Source organism: Poecile atricapillus, chromosome 12 (assembly GCF_030490865.1).
Source record: "Poecile atricapillus isolate bPoeAtr1 chromosome 12, bPoeAtr1.hap1, whole genome shotgun sequence".
NCBI classification, from domain to species: Eukaryota; Metazoa; Chordata; class Aves; order Passeriformes; family Paridae; genus Poecile; species Poecile atricapillus.
Window position 1 is genome coordinate 13,939,697 of NC_081260.1, and position 17,001 is coordinate 13,956,697.

Sequence of the window (17,001 nt, forward strand, 5' to 3'; positions counted from 1 at the left end):
TGCTGGGTCGGAGGTTCAGCAATTCAGGTGCTGTTGTTGATAATTGAACCCTCATAACTAATAGCCACTTCCACTCAGGGCTCTCAAGGTTTTTGAGTATTATCCTGTTAAGTTGGCAGCAGAAGAGGTTTGTAAAACTGCCAGGCACAAAATCCTTTGCTCAGCATGGGAGAAGTTTGGATGTAATCCAGGACCACTTTGCTTCAGATGGACTATAATTAAAATTTCATAATACCTTCTGGAGGTGAGATTTATGTGCAAATCAGGTACACAAGTGCATAAAACCTTTTTTGGCCAGTGTTAGAGGTGTTGAAAGGAGACAACCTGTTCCCAAACAGCTTATTATTTTTGAACTGTCATGGGGCAAAGTTCTGGGAAATTTTATGAAAACACAAACAGTTCATTTTGAAGGGATCAAGATTAGGGCTAAAGACAGGAATAGCCATGTAAACTTCTAAGCTACATTTATAAAATTAGGTGCATTTCTCTGTGTTTTGGGGCAGTCCTCGGTTAAGCACCTTTGGAGCTGCTAGGATGTCAGGGGTTTTTTTCCCCTCCCTTATTTTTTTTTCTCCTCTATTTCTCCCTTGGTACGCAGTGTACCCATTCCAGGGTGATGTGTAATCACCCAAACCAAATCACTAAGAAGTGATTGGAGAGAAACATTTCTAAATTAGATTATTTGGCTCCCAAATTGCATCTTCCCCTCTTCCCCCACAACTGATTTCAGGACAGATGCAATTGCAGCCGTGATCTATTGGTGACCAGATGAGATGTAAGCCCTCAGAGAAGCTGCCTGTGTTTGATTAATGCCTGAGCCTGTCCAGCCTAAGGAGAAGGTCCTTCACTTAAGTAAACAGCAGCAGAAAATAAAAAAAATGTAGGAATTTGTAGTCTGTGTAGTCTCTCTCACAAAGGAAACCTTTCATCGACTTTTGTATTTCTTTTCAAATTCTGACTGTTAGAAAAGAGGTAATACAGTCTCAAACTTTATTTCTTTCTCTTTTTCAGTTACCTCCTTTCAGGCATTTCTTCCAGTCTGAGAGCCCAGATACAATGGTAGTCTTCGAAGGAAAATTGTTATGATGATGACTGCAGCCCTGGTGGCATTGTTCCTCCTTGAGATTCACCAGTATTAATGACATTACCTTAAAAAATGTGTTCTGGAAGCAGGTGGGATCTCATCAGGCTGCTTCATCAAGCAAAGCCTTTAGGGTAATTTGACTCAGACACTTTTTTCTTTCCCTAGCACATACTTCCCTGCACCAAGGAGCTTCCATTATTCTCAGTGATTCAGTCCTTTGGAATGGCTTTATCTGACGTTCAGAACATTTTTTTCCTTTTTTGTTACTTCCAGGACAGTGAATGGTTCAGCACTTGCCAATGGGTCTGGCTGAGCTGTGTTCCTTCTGCTTAACAGGGAACACATGAAGATGTTCTTGTCCCTTGCTTATTTTAGCTGGGTGAGGTTGACTTTTTTTCCCCACACTCACTCTTGTCACTCATGTTGCAGAGAAATAAAGAAGAACAAAGGCTGTCTCATTACACTTGCACTGCCAAGTAACTGTTTTGGGATGTGTTTGTGTTTCTGGAATGTAGAATGTTGTGTACTGGGGAGAAAACAAGACCAAATAATTTCTACTCTGCTGATCATTGTCAATTTACAGTATGGACAAGAACTTTAAAATACAGTAACTTTGAGTTAAATAAGTTTCAGGAAAGGTTTTAAAGGAGAAAGCGATTTACTGGGGAAATTTTGAGACTGATAGGGTGCTGGTGTTGGGACTGCAGAGGTGCCTGGTGCTGACCTGAGGGTCAGCAGAGCAGTGCTGGGGTCGATGCTGGGGGCAGCAGCAGGGACGACAGGTGCTGGCCATGTGCTCAGGCTGGGCTGCAGGAGGGGTCAGTGCACCCCATTCCTTGGAAGTATCCTGGTGGCCACAGCTCCCAGGTGTCCAGGTGTTGAGTGGGGAGTTCAGGCTGTGGTGTCCCAAGCTCCCCTGGCTGCCCTGGGCAGGTGGTGGGAAGAGAGCAGGGTTTGACCTGACTGTTCACTCTTCTGTCTTGAAAATACTTCTACACAGTAATTTTTATAAATACACCCCGTAATCTCCCATACCTTTGCCAAGTCACCTCATCAAATTCCTGGTGGTACTTTGAAAAAAATGCAGTCCCCCATGAAGGGACCTGTGCCAGGGCAGTGGATAATGCCACAGCCCTGTGTCCTGGCCAGCATCAGACCTCTACAGCAGGAGACACACTGAGACCAGAAGCCTGAGGCTGAATAGGTAAAAGGATATTTCCAAAGGATTTTGTGGTTTTTCTAGTATCTCTTTACCTTTAGCTCAAATAACCATCTCTTCCTGGACACACATTCAGCTTTCTTCCCAGATTTCTTTCAAATCCAAGTGTCACATGCAGTCCCTCAAGACCAAGCTGCTGCCACCTGCACTGTGCTGGAGCAGCAGCTCCAGGGCAGCCTACTCATTTCGGAATGGAGCTGCCTGGTGGGGGCTATGGAACCACCTGGTGCCACAGAGGGAGCTTGGGACTGTCCCCAGCTTCTGCTCTCAGCTGGGAAGAACTGCTCTGAGACCACCTCCTGCTACATTACCCAAAGCCAAACCCAAGGAGCAGCAGTTTGGGCTCTGATTTTTGCTCTTCCAAAGGCTCTCTGTTTCCCTGAACTGACTGCTGATACCACCCACCTGGCTTTCCCCAGATCGAAGAGAAGAAAGGCTGGGATGTTATGGAGAGAGGGTAGCAGCTGTGTAATTTTACATAACAGCACAATTTTGGGAGGTTTCAGCTGATTGTAGCATAATAATGTCTGGTTTTGTGCAGTTGGTCTGTGCTCAGAAATGGGTCAGTGAGAGGAATGAGCTGGTAGGGCCATCACCCTTCCATCAGGACAGCAGTGAAGCTGTGCATTTTACTTTAAGTTCTGCAGTTGGTTTCCATCTCTGTGAAGAAGTGCTGAGAGCTGGTAGGGTTTAGCTGGAAAATGTTCAAAACCCCCTTAATACCAGCTGTGCCCCTGCTGCACACATCCTGCCAAGCTTTCCTCCAGCTACAGCCCTTGTTTGGAACTCACTTCTGAGCACTGACATCACTCTTGCAGCTTGCCAAGGAGCCTTTTGGAGCCCAGAGAGTCAGGAGGGCTCTCAGGAGGGACAGAGAGTCTTGCCTTCGGGGTGTGTGGTGCCTCTGTCCCTGAAATTTTGGATGTTGAAAAGAGACGTGGGCATTCACAGATCATCCAGAAATGTGGCATCTAGAGGAAAAAGTAAATGTAAATTTTTCTTTTCCTCTTGCAAGCCAGGAATTGTAATGAGTGCAGCTGGGGCTGTAAGGAGAGAAAACAAAGCAGTGGCTAATTCTGCTTTCCCTGGAGCAGTCAGATAAAGGGTAGTTGAAAAGAGAGAAGGGAACGAATGCAAGAAATGTTTTTCATACTAGGAATGCAAACTAACCCAAGCTGGAATTGTCATCAGTATTTCCAAAACTTAGCCCCTGAAATATTTGAAGAAATTAAAAAGAAAAAACAAAATCCAAGAATGAGTAAGAGGCACTGAAAAAGGCTGTGAATGCTTTAAGGGCAAAAGAATCCCAGTGGGAGATGCCCAGACTGGCAAGGATGTGAAGGGCACCGTGGGGTAGATGAGTGCTGGCAGGTGGGGGTGAGGAGTGATCTCTTGGCTGAGCTGCTTCCAGACCTCCCCACACCTGAGATGAGGCCATTTTCTGCTTCTCACTGTCATCACCACTGATCTACCACCACTCTCCTCCCTGAGGGACCCCTGTGCAGGGCCACGTCCCCTGAAGGCATTTGCTTCCTCAGCTCTGTATCAAGACCCCAGACTCAGCAGCTGAACTCTGGGTTGAGAGACTAAAGTTGGAAATTTTGTTATTTTAAAGATGTATTTGCTTCTGAAGTATAACAAGGTATTTTTATTAGTTTTTTAATTGAATGGGGTAAAATGGATGGTCCATAGCTAAAACTTCAGATTGTTGGGGATGACATTTATGTCCTGACTTTGATTCAGATTTTCAGTGAAAAAACAGCATTTTCAGAATACAACCTGCAGAACACCACCCATTCTTCAGTCATTTTCTGAAAAAGAAATCTGCTGTTCATGGGTGGGTTTTGGAACTGTGTGTTCAGGGCTCATGGTATCCCTGTCTTCAGAAATGTTTCTTTTCAAATCATATTTTATCTTCTGCATCACTTATTCAAGAACCCTGGCTCTTGATTCCTGTCTGAACATTGTAGCTGCTAGCAAAGTCAGACTGGGGATTTTTTTTTGTCATTTTTTGAAACTTCAAAGTAGTTTTTGGTCTACTCCATCCATTCAGAGGAGTACTCTTCAAACAAAGGAAAAAAGGCTTGACAGAGGCTTCCAGAGCAACTTGCCTTCCTTTGCCAATGTCACCTGGCTCTGGAAAAACCCATCTGGCTTTTTCTCCTGGTGTTGAAACCTCTAGAAAGTGAAAAACTCCCGATATTGCTGGAACCTGGCAGTGCTCATTCCATCTCCTGAGGGACATGAGTGAGAGTTGCCATGCCAACTCCCTGGGTGTCCTGTCTCCTCTGTATCTGCTGAGCCTTCTTTGCCAAGAGCCAATCTTCTGGATTGGTGCATGTCAAATTCCATGTCCTGAGCCAATAGAGACTCCCTTGGCCTTAATTTACAGCCATTTGGCAGTCATAGGGAATAACCTGAAATTTTAGAATAAAACTTTGTCCTTTCAGCTGAGAACAACATGCCTCTACCCTCCTCAAGCTGTTTGCTGTGTGTGCTACAGCTGGTCCCTGCTGTGTCTCTGGCACATGGAATTAGAAATAATTGCAGGTACAGTAGAGAAGTCACGGTAAACTTGTCAGGTACATTGTATCGAGCTTCATAAAGGCAATGGCCTGGAGCTGACTCTTCCTCAGGCTCTGGGGAGTTCTTCCTCGCCAGGTGAGGGACAATCAGCTCACCCAGGCTGCTCTCTAGGAAAGGACGTGGTTCATTACAGCACAGCAGTTGGATCCAAGGCCAGGCAGCTCCTCCCCAGTGTTCCAGTTCACTGTGAAGAATTTAGATGTCAGGCTTCACTGCAGAAAGGCTGCTCTAGCGTATTTGAAGAAGTAATTTCCAGCTCCTAAGTCAAGCATCAGCACCCTGGTATCCCACACATGTCCTGCATTGTTTGTTCCTTCCGTCAGTCTGAAGCATGAGAATCCAATTACACTGCCTCCAAGAAAGCTCTGAGAATAAAAGCTCAAATACTCTTTCAAGAGGATGTAATTGAGTAACTGGCAGAGACAATTTGTGCCCAGCACTTTCCTTCCAAATTTTTCCCCACAAAGAGGGATTTTTCTCAGGGGAAAAAAACAAAAGCCATTGAGACTGGTAAATTTACCATATTGAGAGTGGTAAATGTTATGATTTTGCCTAAAATTCTGCCCTCAGGAAGTGAAAATGTGAAAAAGCTTTGTAAAAGCTGGATTATAGCTATAATGGCTCTCATATATCAAGAGGGAGCATGCAGTGAATGATGTGAGTGGGATGGAGGAACACAGAGGTGACCCTCGTGTTGCTGTGGGCTGAGAGGATTTTTCCCTCTCCAGGAGCCAAACCTTGGCTCTCTTGTACAGAAAGGCATCGTGCATAGTGTGGTTCTGAATGGTTAGCACCTGTCTGAATTACAGAACTGCTTTATTTAATGTATTACTGGGGTATTCACTCTGTTACTACCGAATGTGGTTTATTTATTAAGTCTTATGATGAAGTCCATGAAATATCCTGGAAAATGCCTGTGCCTGCTCATCCCATGTTTTCTGAGTCACAAAAGCAGGACTAGTCATTGCAAATGAAGAGGAGTACAGTGTCCTAAGTGCACTAAAGCAAATACGAAAAAAGTCAGAGCTGACATTCATGATTTATGAGTATTGTCCAGACTCACTTCTAACATACATTTTGAGAGAAATAAAACTTCAGGGGCTGGTATATAGTCATTCTTGTTTCTGTTATTTAACAAATTTATATTTAACATAGAAAAGGATAAACTGTGAAATTCTCTAGGGTGGAGAAATCTTGCAAGAAGCTGCATGGTGCAACAGACACATTGAATTAAATTTTCCTTGTTTGGACTTGACAATTTCAGCTGTCGAATTTTCTCCCTTTGGACGAGGCTTGGGCACTAAAACTTCCTGTCTGCCTCCAACTGCTTTCAGGTCTGAATGGCAGAGCAGAGACACTTTATTTTTCAATCCAGGAATCTCATTATTGCACCAGCAGGCCTTGGTTTAGGCTTTGCCAGGATCCATGTGCTCCCTGCTTCATGTGGCACAGCTCCCAGCTGGTAGGAGCGGGGATTCTCTCAAAGGCTGGACGCTTTCTTGGTGAGTGCTCGGGACATCAGCTCTGTGCAGACCCAAAGCAGAGTAGCACTTTGTCTCCAGTAGCTCTCACCTCCTTTGCTGATTATGTGGGAAGCCTGCACTCAGCATCAGGCATGGAGCTTGGGGAAGGATGGATGGAGAAGACCAAGAAGCCAAAAAATGCACAGTTGGAGCATGATGGGAATATCTGCATTAGGAAAAGTTTTAACACTGTGGTCTCTAGTTTGCAGGATTTCTTGTCTGCCCTCTTGTGAAGTCTTTATATACCTCATAAATATGAAATATAACAATCTGCAGGGACCTGTGGGGACAATTTTATTCAGTTTTTGAGCTCAATACTCCAGTCATGAAAGTATTTTCTGTACATCTTCATGGGAGCAGACAGGGCCAAGTATTTGAATGCATGTACCCACTGAGCTTATAGTAACAGCCTGGGGAGAAAATCTCCATCGCTATTATGATCTGCCTCATCATTAAATTCTGCCCAGTAATGGAGATGAATCATGTCTTTAGAGCTCATTTCCTTAATATTAGCTTAAATTCAGTTGCAAGTGCAAGCAGCCTCGACCCTGAATGCTTTTACATGCTGTACAATGAGCATGACTGCTGAATTCTCTCACTTCTCTCTGTCAGGAAGGAAAAAGTCCCTGGAGAGAAGTACAGGAAAGATTCCATGAACCCACCGAGCTCAGGGACTTGTTCCAAACAGCCCCCTTGGCCTCCATGAGCAGAGGTGATGAACCATGGCAATGACCTGTGAAAATGCTTGAAATGTGCTGTTTTAACATTCCCAAGGATCTGAATTTTTATAGTATAGTTCTGATTTCTCTGGCCCTCATCAACATTGATCTGTTGATGAGATTATGTTAGACCACATTAGATCTGTTCAGAAGGTGGATATGAATCTCAACTGACATTTCAGCAATCTGACATTTCCTTTCAAAAGAGCACTAACAAGGAAAATGCTAAATAATCTCACAAAAAAGAAAATTTCCAAGAATTTGTGTCTCAAATAGTGTCAACATGTGAAAGGCAAAAATCTTGTACAGAAACAAAAGGTGGCACAGCTCACCTGGATGAGTTGGCAAAAGTACATTTCTGCCTTGCTTTGTCTTTCTGACTGAGAGGAGCCAGCACCAACGCATTATGAATCCCAAAGCCTGCTTTGAGCAGCTCATAATGTTTACAAGTGAATAATAACTGCAGCAAACCAGCATGTGATTGCTGAAGTGTTTGTACCTGCAATAGAATAAATCTGTTCTGCAGGAATATGGGATGAGAGTCACCCACCTCTGGCACCCAGGACATCTCACTGCTGTTGGGTTCATGCATGCCAGTGCTGGTCTGCCCACTCACCCTCCTGGTGCACTGCAGGGAAATGGCAGGGAACAGGGCAAAGGAGCCCAGGGATGGAGCCCTGTGTGTTCCTGCAGCCTTTGCCAGGCTGCTGCAGAGATGCCAGCAGATGCCTGAACACCCCAGGGCTGAGTGCACACCCCAGCCCAGCCAGGATGTGGAGTACAGCCGACCATCCTGGGTGCCCCCTGTGCATGCTGGGCTGCTGCTCTCATTGTCAGATTGCATTTCACTCTTCACTCTATCCTCTGCACCACATGTGAGCAGGAAGGGGCTGGGACCAAGCACAAGGCCCTCAGATGTTCTCTGCTAAAACTCTGGGATGAAGAGAACGAGGGATGCCACAAAGCAGTGAAGATGTTTCACCCCCATGCAGCTGCTGTGCTGGGTGTCCAGAGAAGAGCAGAGCAGACAGAGGAGATCATAACACATCACCCTTCATCTGTGTTTGCTGCTCTCTGGATCTGCACGTCAGGCTGTGCTGTTGCTGACGTGTGGGTTGTGATACACCTCAGGAAAAACTGGGAAGAGATCTGCCATTGGCTCCTTCCTGTGCAGTGTGTCATCTGGCAGCTGTGTATATCACAGGGAACACAGGGACCACTCTGCTGCTGAGCAAAGCTGCTTCACTGAGTAGCCAGAGATACTTGGAGGGGGAAAAGCAAAGTGAAAGGCAGCCCTTGCTTTTTTGTTTCTGCCAAGCTCCGAAAACTCTTGGGAAACAGAAACCTGATGGATTAAGCACTGTGTGGAGAACTAGTAAAGCAGATTTCCAAGGATAAGTTGCAGACCAAAGAAGAACAGTGCCCAAAAAGGAAATATTCACTAAGATTTCTTCCTTGGTGCAGAGAGAAAATATTTGGGGATTTCTGCTATTTCAGCCTCTGAATCAGCTTCTCTGTGGGGGACATATGGGACTTAACAAGGACAGCCGACAGGGATCCTCTGAGGTGAAGCTGATGTGTGCCCAGCACAGGCAGAAGGATCCATTTATCAACTCTTTTCTCTAGTTTGCAGCCATGGGGCAGATTTTTAAAATGCAAGTGTGTGTATTCCCTCCTGCAACCACTGTCTTTAGCAACTGAGCTGGCAGAAGGCGCTGATGAGCTTGTGGCTGGACCAGGGCTCTGCTGCCCCAGCCATGAGACAGCACACCTGGTTCCCCCTGCAGTACATGCCCAAGCCCTTCTGGAGAGCAGAGAACCACAACGTGACCGACTTCTTCTCTGCACTGTACGGCTTCCCTAACCAGTCCTTCTTCCACAGTGACTTGAACCTGGAGGACCTGGGGGACTTTGATAGCGGAGCCAAGTATGAGGGCGAGTCCCAGAGCCGGACAGTGAAGGCGCTGCTGATTGTCGCCTACTCTGTGATCATCTGCATCTCTCTCTTCGGCAACATCCTGGTGTGCCACGTGGTCATCAAGAACAAGAGGATGCACTCTGCCACCAACCTTTTCATCGTAAATCTGGCCGTTGCTGACGTGATGATCACCACCCTGAACACCCCCTTCACACTGGTGAGCCCTGTCCTGCCGTGCCTGCTGGTGTCTGTGTGTGCTGTCAGCTGTGTGCACTAGGATGGAATGGGCTGGGATCAGGCTGGTATCCAGAGTTAACTTTTGCCCCCCTTCCCCTTTTGCCTTCTGCAGAGGGTGCAGTCACAGCCCCCATCCCAAACACCCCCTGAGCAAGCGGAGCTGGGGGCTCATGCCCTCACCTCGCAGTCCATTGCAGCGGTCACTCTGATGCAGCTTTCCATCTCTCTGGGCAAGGCACAGATCTGGGAGCCCTTTCTGCCTGTAGATGGGGAAGGAAGTGGGGACAAGTTTGACACGAGAAAATACAGCTAAGGGCTGGTTTCCTATGGAAACAACATGAACCAAGTCAGTCCCTGTGCAACAACTCAGGGAAGTGCTCAGGCTGCACTGAACAGTGTCAGTGGCATGTCCCTCCCTCGGCCACTACAGACGGTGCTTCCTGGGACTAACAGTCCTTTCTCATTTTCAGTGACTAAAATATATATATTATACAAAAGAACATTAAATGTATGAGGTGGGAAAAATTAAAGATCAATCTCTTGCCCCACTGTCACAGACTATAAATGCCATATAAACAGGACTCTGCTCCTGGATTTGACCTAGCATTCCTGTTCAAAATGCTCCTGCTTCATCCCTGCCCAGAGTGCTCTTCTGCCTTCCAAAAGCAGGTCTTGAATTAGCTATTTGAATTCACCCTTTCCTGAACTGATGCTGTTTCTTTGGTGGGATTTCTTTGCCTTGCTCTGATGGGATTTGCATCCATAATTTGTTCAGGGAGAGCCTGGTGCCCTCTTGTGTGTTCGCACACCAACAGCCACACACAAGGCACGTGTAATTAAATTTCTATCTGCTCTCTCAGGAGCAAGCTTTGCACCAGCTCCAGAGATCCAACACACTGCTCCAGTTCAGTGAAAGTCAGCACTGCAAGAGTTGCCCCTACAGGGAAATTAATTAGATTAATTGAAAACAGATTAGCTAGTCTTGACTAATTTTCTGTGGACAGATGCTTTGTAGTAAATATACTTTACTTCAAATTAGCTTCATCTGCAGAAAAATGAGTGACATTAATTTGTACTTAATATTACACAGTCAGGAATAATAAGTGAATGAGGCAATTTGGCACATTCTTCTCTGCAGAGATGCCATCATCAGTTACACCTCTCTGGGAACAGGTGATGGATTCCAGATTTCTCTCACTAAGTTTGGAGACAATGCGGCTTTCAGCATCCACATGTCCAAAGCAATAATGTTTTCTGGGAGGAACCCAGTATCCCTTGCAGAGCCACGCTGAGGAGCAGAGCTAAGATTTCTTTATGTATTCCAGAAGGGCCATGTTAAATGTACAAATGTACACAACATACACAGAGCACTGCTCAAGCCATTGGTTTGCACAGTGCAGTAAATCTCACCTCAGTTTGAGACCTCTCTTGCACAGTCACTGTTTCTCAAGGAAAAACTGAGGATAAAGCACCTCCAAAGCCTCAGGAAGCTGTATTAAAGCATTTATTCTGTACTGTACACCTTTTGCCAGTTTGCTTCTCTTCAGGTACTGCTCCTCTTAATCTGATGTTGTCTTTTCTTCAGGTGAGGTTTGTGAGCAGCACCTGGGTTTTTGGAAAGCTGATGTGTCACATCAGCCGGTTTGTTCAGTACTGCTCTGTCCACGTGTCTGTGCTGACCCTTGCTGCCATTGCACTGGACCGACACCAGGTATGTTGAAGACATTGCCCCTATGTTTGCTAGAAAATAATGTGCTAAATACATAGTTTTTTTCCTTCTCAAATCCCAGTACCTGGGAACCTGCACTGTCTAGAGGCTCAGGGAACAGAGGGGAGAACTCCAGCTTTCATGGCAGTGACAAAACACACATATTTTTTAGTGAGGGTGATGAAATACTGCAACAGGCTATCCAGAGAGGATGTGGTTAGTGGGAGTCTCTGTCCTTGGAGATACTGAAATCCTCAGGAGATTGGTGCCAGACAGCCTGGTCCAACCCTGCTCTGCCTGGGCCAGTGGGCTCGTGGACTCCCTGCCCTCCTCAGCCCTGCCTCAGAGCACAGCTCTGCCAGCAGGGTGAGGATTAGTGCTGAATTCAAACATCAGCCAGCCCACACATTCTCTCCACAATTTATGAGAGTCTGTTTGTTCTGACATTTGCCCCATTCCTTGCCTAAGGCTGGAAGCAGGAAGAACTATGTTAACTCATCCAGTTCAAGGTACGAAATTCCCTCCTTCTCCTCCAGCCCTGATACTTACCAACTAGGAAAACCTTTCAGGTCAAGCAATGAGTACAGACTGAAGGGTTTCTTTAAGAGAGTTTATAATTTCTTCTTTAGCTGATGAGTGCTGAGTGGCCAGATCCAGCAAAGTGAGCTCTCAGGCAGACTGGATTTCTTACAGTGCTGGAGTCACTGAAACAGTTGCTACGGAAAAGCAACTTCACATGATAAATGCCGTGGCTGGATGAAATTGAGAGCAAGAACTGGCTCCATCTGGTGTCAGAGAATCTTAGGGACTGCTGGAGCATAGATCAGCCACTTCTGTTCTTTTTACCACAAAGGGTTTTACAGTCTGCCCACTTCATGTGCAATATTACAGCTCCTGAAATCAAAGCACTTTGACAGTGATGCATTTTAATCAGTAGATTCTGGGTTGATTGCGAGGCACGGCTAGATATCAAGAACTGTTTGTTTAATTAAGGCCAAACAATTCATGCCTTTAAATTGAGTGGAGTGGGTTCCTCAGAGCTGCAATGAACTAGTATGGCCCCAGGAGATAAAGACAAGTGAGGGTCTGTCCCAGACAAAAGAGAAACCAGCACTTGCCTCTAAAAATATTGCTAATCTTGAGAAGTACCACAGCAGACAGATACTCCGGGGGAGTTAACTTGATTAAGTAGGTATTTACAATGGGACTAGAAAAAACATGCATAAAATACCAAAGACTTCATCAGCCAAGTGATCATCTGGATGAGACAATAGGTCTATTTTTAATTATTGTTTCATTGCCTAGGGTAATCCTCCAGAGTGTGTATAGCTCAACAGAGATCTCACCACCGTGGTCTCTGAAGTCTTGCTGATGTGTCACACAGAATGTGTTTTTCTGCTCAGGCTCTAGGCCAGCAGAAACACCCAATATGTGCACAAATCCGTGCATTTCCCAGCCCTTGTGCTCCCTGAAGTCCTGTAAAGCAAGTCTCTGCCTTTTAACACTGAAGACATGTGGAGCTGATGCTACATGTCACATGCAACATGGGGCTCAAAGAGTGACCAAGATGCTGTAAGTCCTCAGGAGTCGTTGTTGTCTGCAGGTGATCATGCACCCTCTCAAGCCACGTATGTCCATGGTGAAAGGAGGGATTTGCATCATCGTCATCTGGGTTATGGCCAGCTGCTTCTCGCTGCCTCACGCCATTTATCAGACTCTGACAAGGTTTTATATTGGGTAAGACATTTACATATTTTTTGTTGTATGACATCTGCAAAGCCCCAGAGAAGCCAAGGCCACACCCTTCCATCCATGTTATTAGAGCAGAAAGGGTGGTGAAACAGAGAAGTTTTTATTCCCTTCACATGGGTGCTGTGTCTGTCACACAGGGACAATGCCAATCAATGGAATTGTTTCCAGGCTGGTTCATTAGTTGTTTTGGGCTCAGAGGTTCAACCATGTCATTTGGGGCAGGCACAGGGGAGAGGGACTCCTTGTCAGCAGAGGACACAGATGTCAATATGGATGATTTCTTTATTTTCCTGGGGATGTGTTTAAGATAACCTTTATTGGAGCCAAAAGTCAAACCTAGAGTAAAATTTTCCATTCAAAGTGGCACCTGCCCATGACACCAAATGAGGTCTGCTACCTGTACTGAAACTTGCCTGAATGTCTGAGGTGTTTGTCCTCAGTCATGTGCAGCTGGCAGTGGAATTGAGAGCTCTTTCTCTTTGATCTTCAGAAACAGAACCATCCGAATGGTCTGCCTCCCCAGCTTCCCTCCTCCTGCTGACCTTTTCTGGAAGTATTTGGACCTGACTACATTTGTTCTCTTGTATGTTCTGCCCTTGCTTGTGATCTCCATCACATACACCATAGTGGCCAAAAAGCTCTGGCTGAGGAATGCCATTGGGGACCTCACCATGGAGCAATACTATGCCCATCAGCGGAAGAAGAAGATGACGCTGAAGATGCTGGTGGTGGTGGTGGTTGTGTTTGCCGTCTGCTGGTTTCCCCTGAACTGCTACGTGGTGCTGATCTCCTGCAGGGCCATCCACAGCAGCAATGCTCTGTACTTTGCTTTCCACTGGTTTGCCATGAGCAGCACCTGCTACAACCCCTTCATCTACTGCTGGCTGAACGAGAGCTTCCGCACAGAGCTCCGCTCCCTGCTGTGTGTGTGCCAGCGCAGGAGCACGGCTCAGGGCCACGCTCTGCAGCCCATCTCCCCACTCTTCCGGCATGCCAAGGCTGAGAACTGCCCGTGCAAAAGAAGCAGCACGTGCCAGAAGGCACAGACACCCTCCCAGAGGAACTCTGCAAGGACAGACATATCCAGCGTGCAGCCGATTGTGGCAGAAAGCTGAAGCCTTCATCTGACAGATGGGAAGCATCACATAGGGATTGCAAAATCATGGGGAAAATGGGTTTGGAAAAGCCTCTGGAGACCATCAAGTCAACCTTCTGCCCACAGCATGCAAACTTCTGCCTTTGACAGGGTCATTCAGGACCTTGTTCTCTCAGGTATCAAAATTCTCTGTGGATGAATTGCCCACTTGTGGGCTCCAGAATGAGGGGTTTTAAGTGATTTTTTTCATTGGAACAGTCAGCAAAAATGAAAAGAATTATTTAACAGCACATGAAGCCTTTCATCATCTAAGCACACATGGGGAAGCTACACTGGTTATACACACACCAGCTGCCCACTGTGGCTTGATGCAAAGCTGTTAGGGTTTTAACTTTGTGAATTGAGATTTCTTTGGCATAAAATCTAAATTATTTTTACTTTCAATAATATTATTTTTTACCAGTCCTCAAGAACTGTGTTCTTTGTGGCTTCCCTGCCAGCCTGGCAGTCCTTCCCCACTGGGTCAGCCTGTCTCCCTGTCCTGTAGTTATCCTGTGGGCAGCAGCAACCTTTCAACAACTATGGAACTGGGGGTTCTGCCTTTGTCTCAGATGGAACCAGCATTGTGTTGGTTCCATCACAATGGAACAAACCAGTCCTGAAGGTTTTCAACCCAAAAGGCAGGAGATGGAAGAAGTTTAACCTGTAACATGTAAACAGTCATGTATTCCCTGCTCAGTTAAACTGAACACCAGACACTGTGCCACAGTGTTCTCCTCAAACACAGATCCTTGTGTTCCAGTTACATCGCTGGTGGCAGGGTGCACCAGCAGTGCTGCTCCTGGTCCAAATGGTGCCTCTGGAATTCAAGAGATAACTGGACTCCTGGGATGTGTGTGCCTGGCAGCTGGCACCAGCAGCTGCTGTTCTGGGGGCTCACAGCAGAGGCAGCCACCACATTTCAGAGCTGGGTTTAGGTCACTAGTGAGAGATACCCAGTGGGAGCACACGGCCAACTTCAGCCTATGGCTATGAAAAGCCACCAAAGTTGTGTTTTCCTCTTTCTCAGAAAGGATAACCAGTTTCTTTATGTCCATTCTGTACCAGCTCAGCCTTTGTGATGGTAAAGGGTTGAGCTTCAAAAGACAGTTAAAAGGAACTTAGCTTCGGTCTTCCTGTGCAAAATACTCTAAATTACACCTCTATAGCTGAGCATTTCCACCCAGACTGGCAGCCTGTCACAGCTGCAGACCTGTGTGAAAGGCTGCTTAAATTTGCAAATCAAGATGCTTTGATGGGTACAAAAATATGTGACTGGAGAATGTACTTGTACTTCAAAAAGAAACTGTGAGGGGGAAGAAAGAGTAAGAGCAACACTAATCTTGCTTTTTCCTAAGTTATTGTGGGAAGAAGGAGGACAACAGCATTTGGGACATGGACAGGGGCAGGGGCGTGGCATGGCTTGGGACACTGCAATTCCAGTGGCATTGACAGTACCAAGGCTTTGGGTCTGTGCTCCCATTTGAGGCACAGTGATCTCTTTTCCTTCACATCTGCAGGAAATACTCTGCAGAGGATATGCTATGGGGGGGGAAATGGAATTAGAAACATCTCTTCAGAGGGCAAATACTCAAGGCTCAGGTATCAGCTCTGACCAGGTGAGCCTTCAATTTGGTTCCACTGGAGTGGAGTCCTCCCTGGAGCTGGCACCACAGAGGCAGTACCAAAACCTTTAATTCTGTGTTACAAGTAAATTACAGCATAAACCAGACATTACTCCTAAGCTGGCTGTTTTACTGTCTGGAAAACTGGGAATCCATGACACTGAAAATGGCATTTCCCTACTATTACTGTCTGGAGGTTTCTAAAAACAAGATGTCTCTTCTTAAAAAAACAAACCAATCACAAACGCAAACAAACATTGTTACTGTAACTTAATAAAACTTATTCTCATTCAAATGCTCTTCTCTTTACATTGAAAAAATCAATGAGATTAAATAACGCCGTTTGCATGTATTTCCCAACTCACTCCCAGAGAACTGTCAAACTCCTTACTCTGGGCTAAATGAATCTGGTTTTGCCTCACATCCTTCAGCATTCTGGCTCAGCATCCCTCAGCCTCGTGTGAATGGACGGATGGTGCAGACCAAGGTCAAACTCACAGGCTGCCTGTCTGACCATGGCAGCAGGCAGACATCCCTCACCTGGCAACCGCTCTCCAAGGGACAGTTTGCTCCCAGATGAAAAGCTGACATTGTTTCCTCACAGCACATCCCATGCTGATCCTTGCGCAGCAGCGCTTTCCTCACTAGGAGCCTGCAGTCTGGCAATGTTGAGCTGCCTTAACAAACATTGTTTATTTGAGGTGATTGTTTTTGTAAAAGTCTGGCAAACTTCTTCCTGATTACACACAACCTCTCACTGGATGCTCTTGCTTTAATATGCGCTCTGTTAAAACATCTCTGTGGTTGTAATTTAGTAAGATTTGATCCACCAATGTTCTTTGGGGGCTAACAGTCAAATAAAATACTGGTTCAGTACCCTCTCTCTCCCCTGGGTTTTGTGTAACTTTGGAGTTATGAAAAGGAGATGATATTCCCTCTTACAAGAGGATTAGCAAGAAAGCATAGACTGCTTCATGACCAAAGCTTTTGTCTCCATGTGCTTTGACTTCTTTCAGCATGAAAAGCCCTTTGCACAAAGAAGTGCTGTGGTTACCCAGGTGGGGAGTCAGCCATGGATGTGCCCTGACTGCAAATACTGTTTCATTGTCATGTGCTTCCCTGCAGCTTGTGCACTCAATAGCTGGTCCCAGCAGCACTTTTTGCCTGGCACCTTGGTTTAGGCAGGAGCATGGGATACTTAGAGGTCTCCTTGAATTTAATTGTTATTCTCCAATAAACGCTTCCATGAAGGAAAGCACAGCCTGATCAATTCCTTGTGCATTTCTCCTGGTGCTCCTGCTGGGATGCGCAGCCATACCCCAGCTCCCTTCCTCTTGCTGGGGAACTTGTGCTGTCCCTCACCTGACTGCAAACAAACAGGGCAGGAACTGTGCACAGCAAGTCTGCTGCAGCTCTGCCACACGTGAAAAGTGGTCATCAAAGTCAGATTTGTTCGGGAGGGGCTGTTCAGTAACAACACGTACACTATGACTGT

General features: G+C 46.0%; 1 protein-coding gene across 1 annotated transcript; it reads left to right on the forward strand.

Annotated features, from left to right (window-relative positions):
• The first annotated feature begins 8,377 nt into the window (after window positions 1-8,377).
• LOC131583408 (G-protein coupled receptor 83-like) lies at window positions 8,378-16,345 on the forward strand. Its single transcript, XM_058847445.1, has 4 exons — window positions 8,378-9,266; window positions 10,872-10,997; window positions 12,598-12,731; window positions 13,237-16,345. Exons 1-4 carry the CDS (start codon window positions 8,850-8,852, stop codon window positions 13,859-13,861), a joined length of 1,302 nt encoding a protein of 433 aa, XP_058703428.1. The 5' UTR covers window positions 8,378-8,849; the 3' UTR covers window positions 13,862-16,345.
• The last annotated feature ends 656 nt before the right edge of the window (window positions 16,346-17,001 follow it).

What these genes read in the sequence shown, in the direction of transcription:
- LOC131583408 (XM_058847445.1), top strand. Translation starts at nt 8,850, where the DNA reads ATGAGCTTGTGGCTGGACCAGGGCTCTGCTGCCCCAGCCATGAGACAG. An exon ending in TGAACACCCCCTTCACACTG is followed by an intron (nt 9,267 to 10,871) that starts GTGAGCCCTGTC and finishes TCTTTTCTTCAG; the next exon opens with GTGAGGTTTGTGAGCAGCAC. An exon ending in CTGACAAGGTTTTATATTGG is followed by an intron (nt 12,732 to 13,236) that starts GTAAGACATTTA and finishes TTTGATCTTCAG; the next exon opens with AAACAGAACCATCCGAATGG.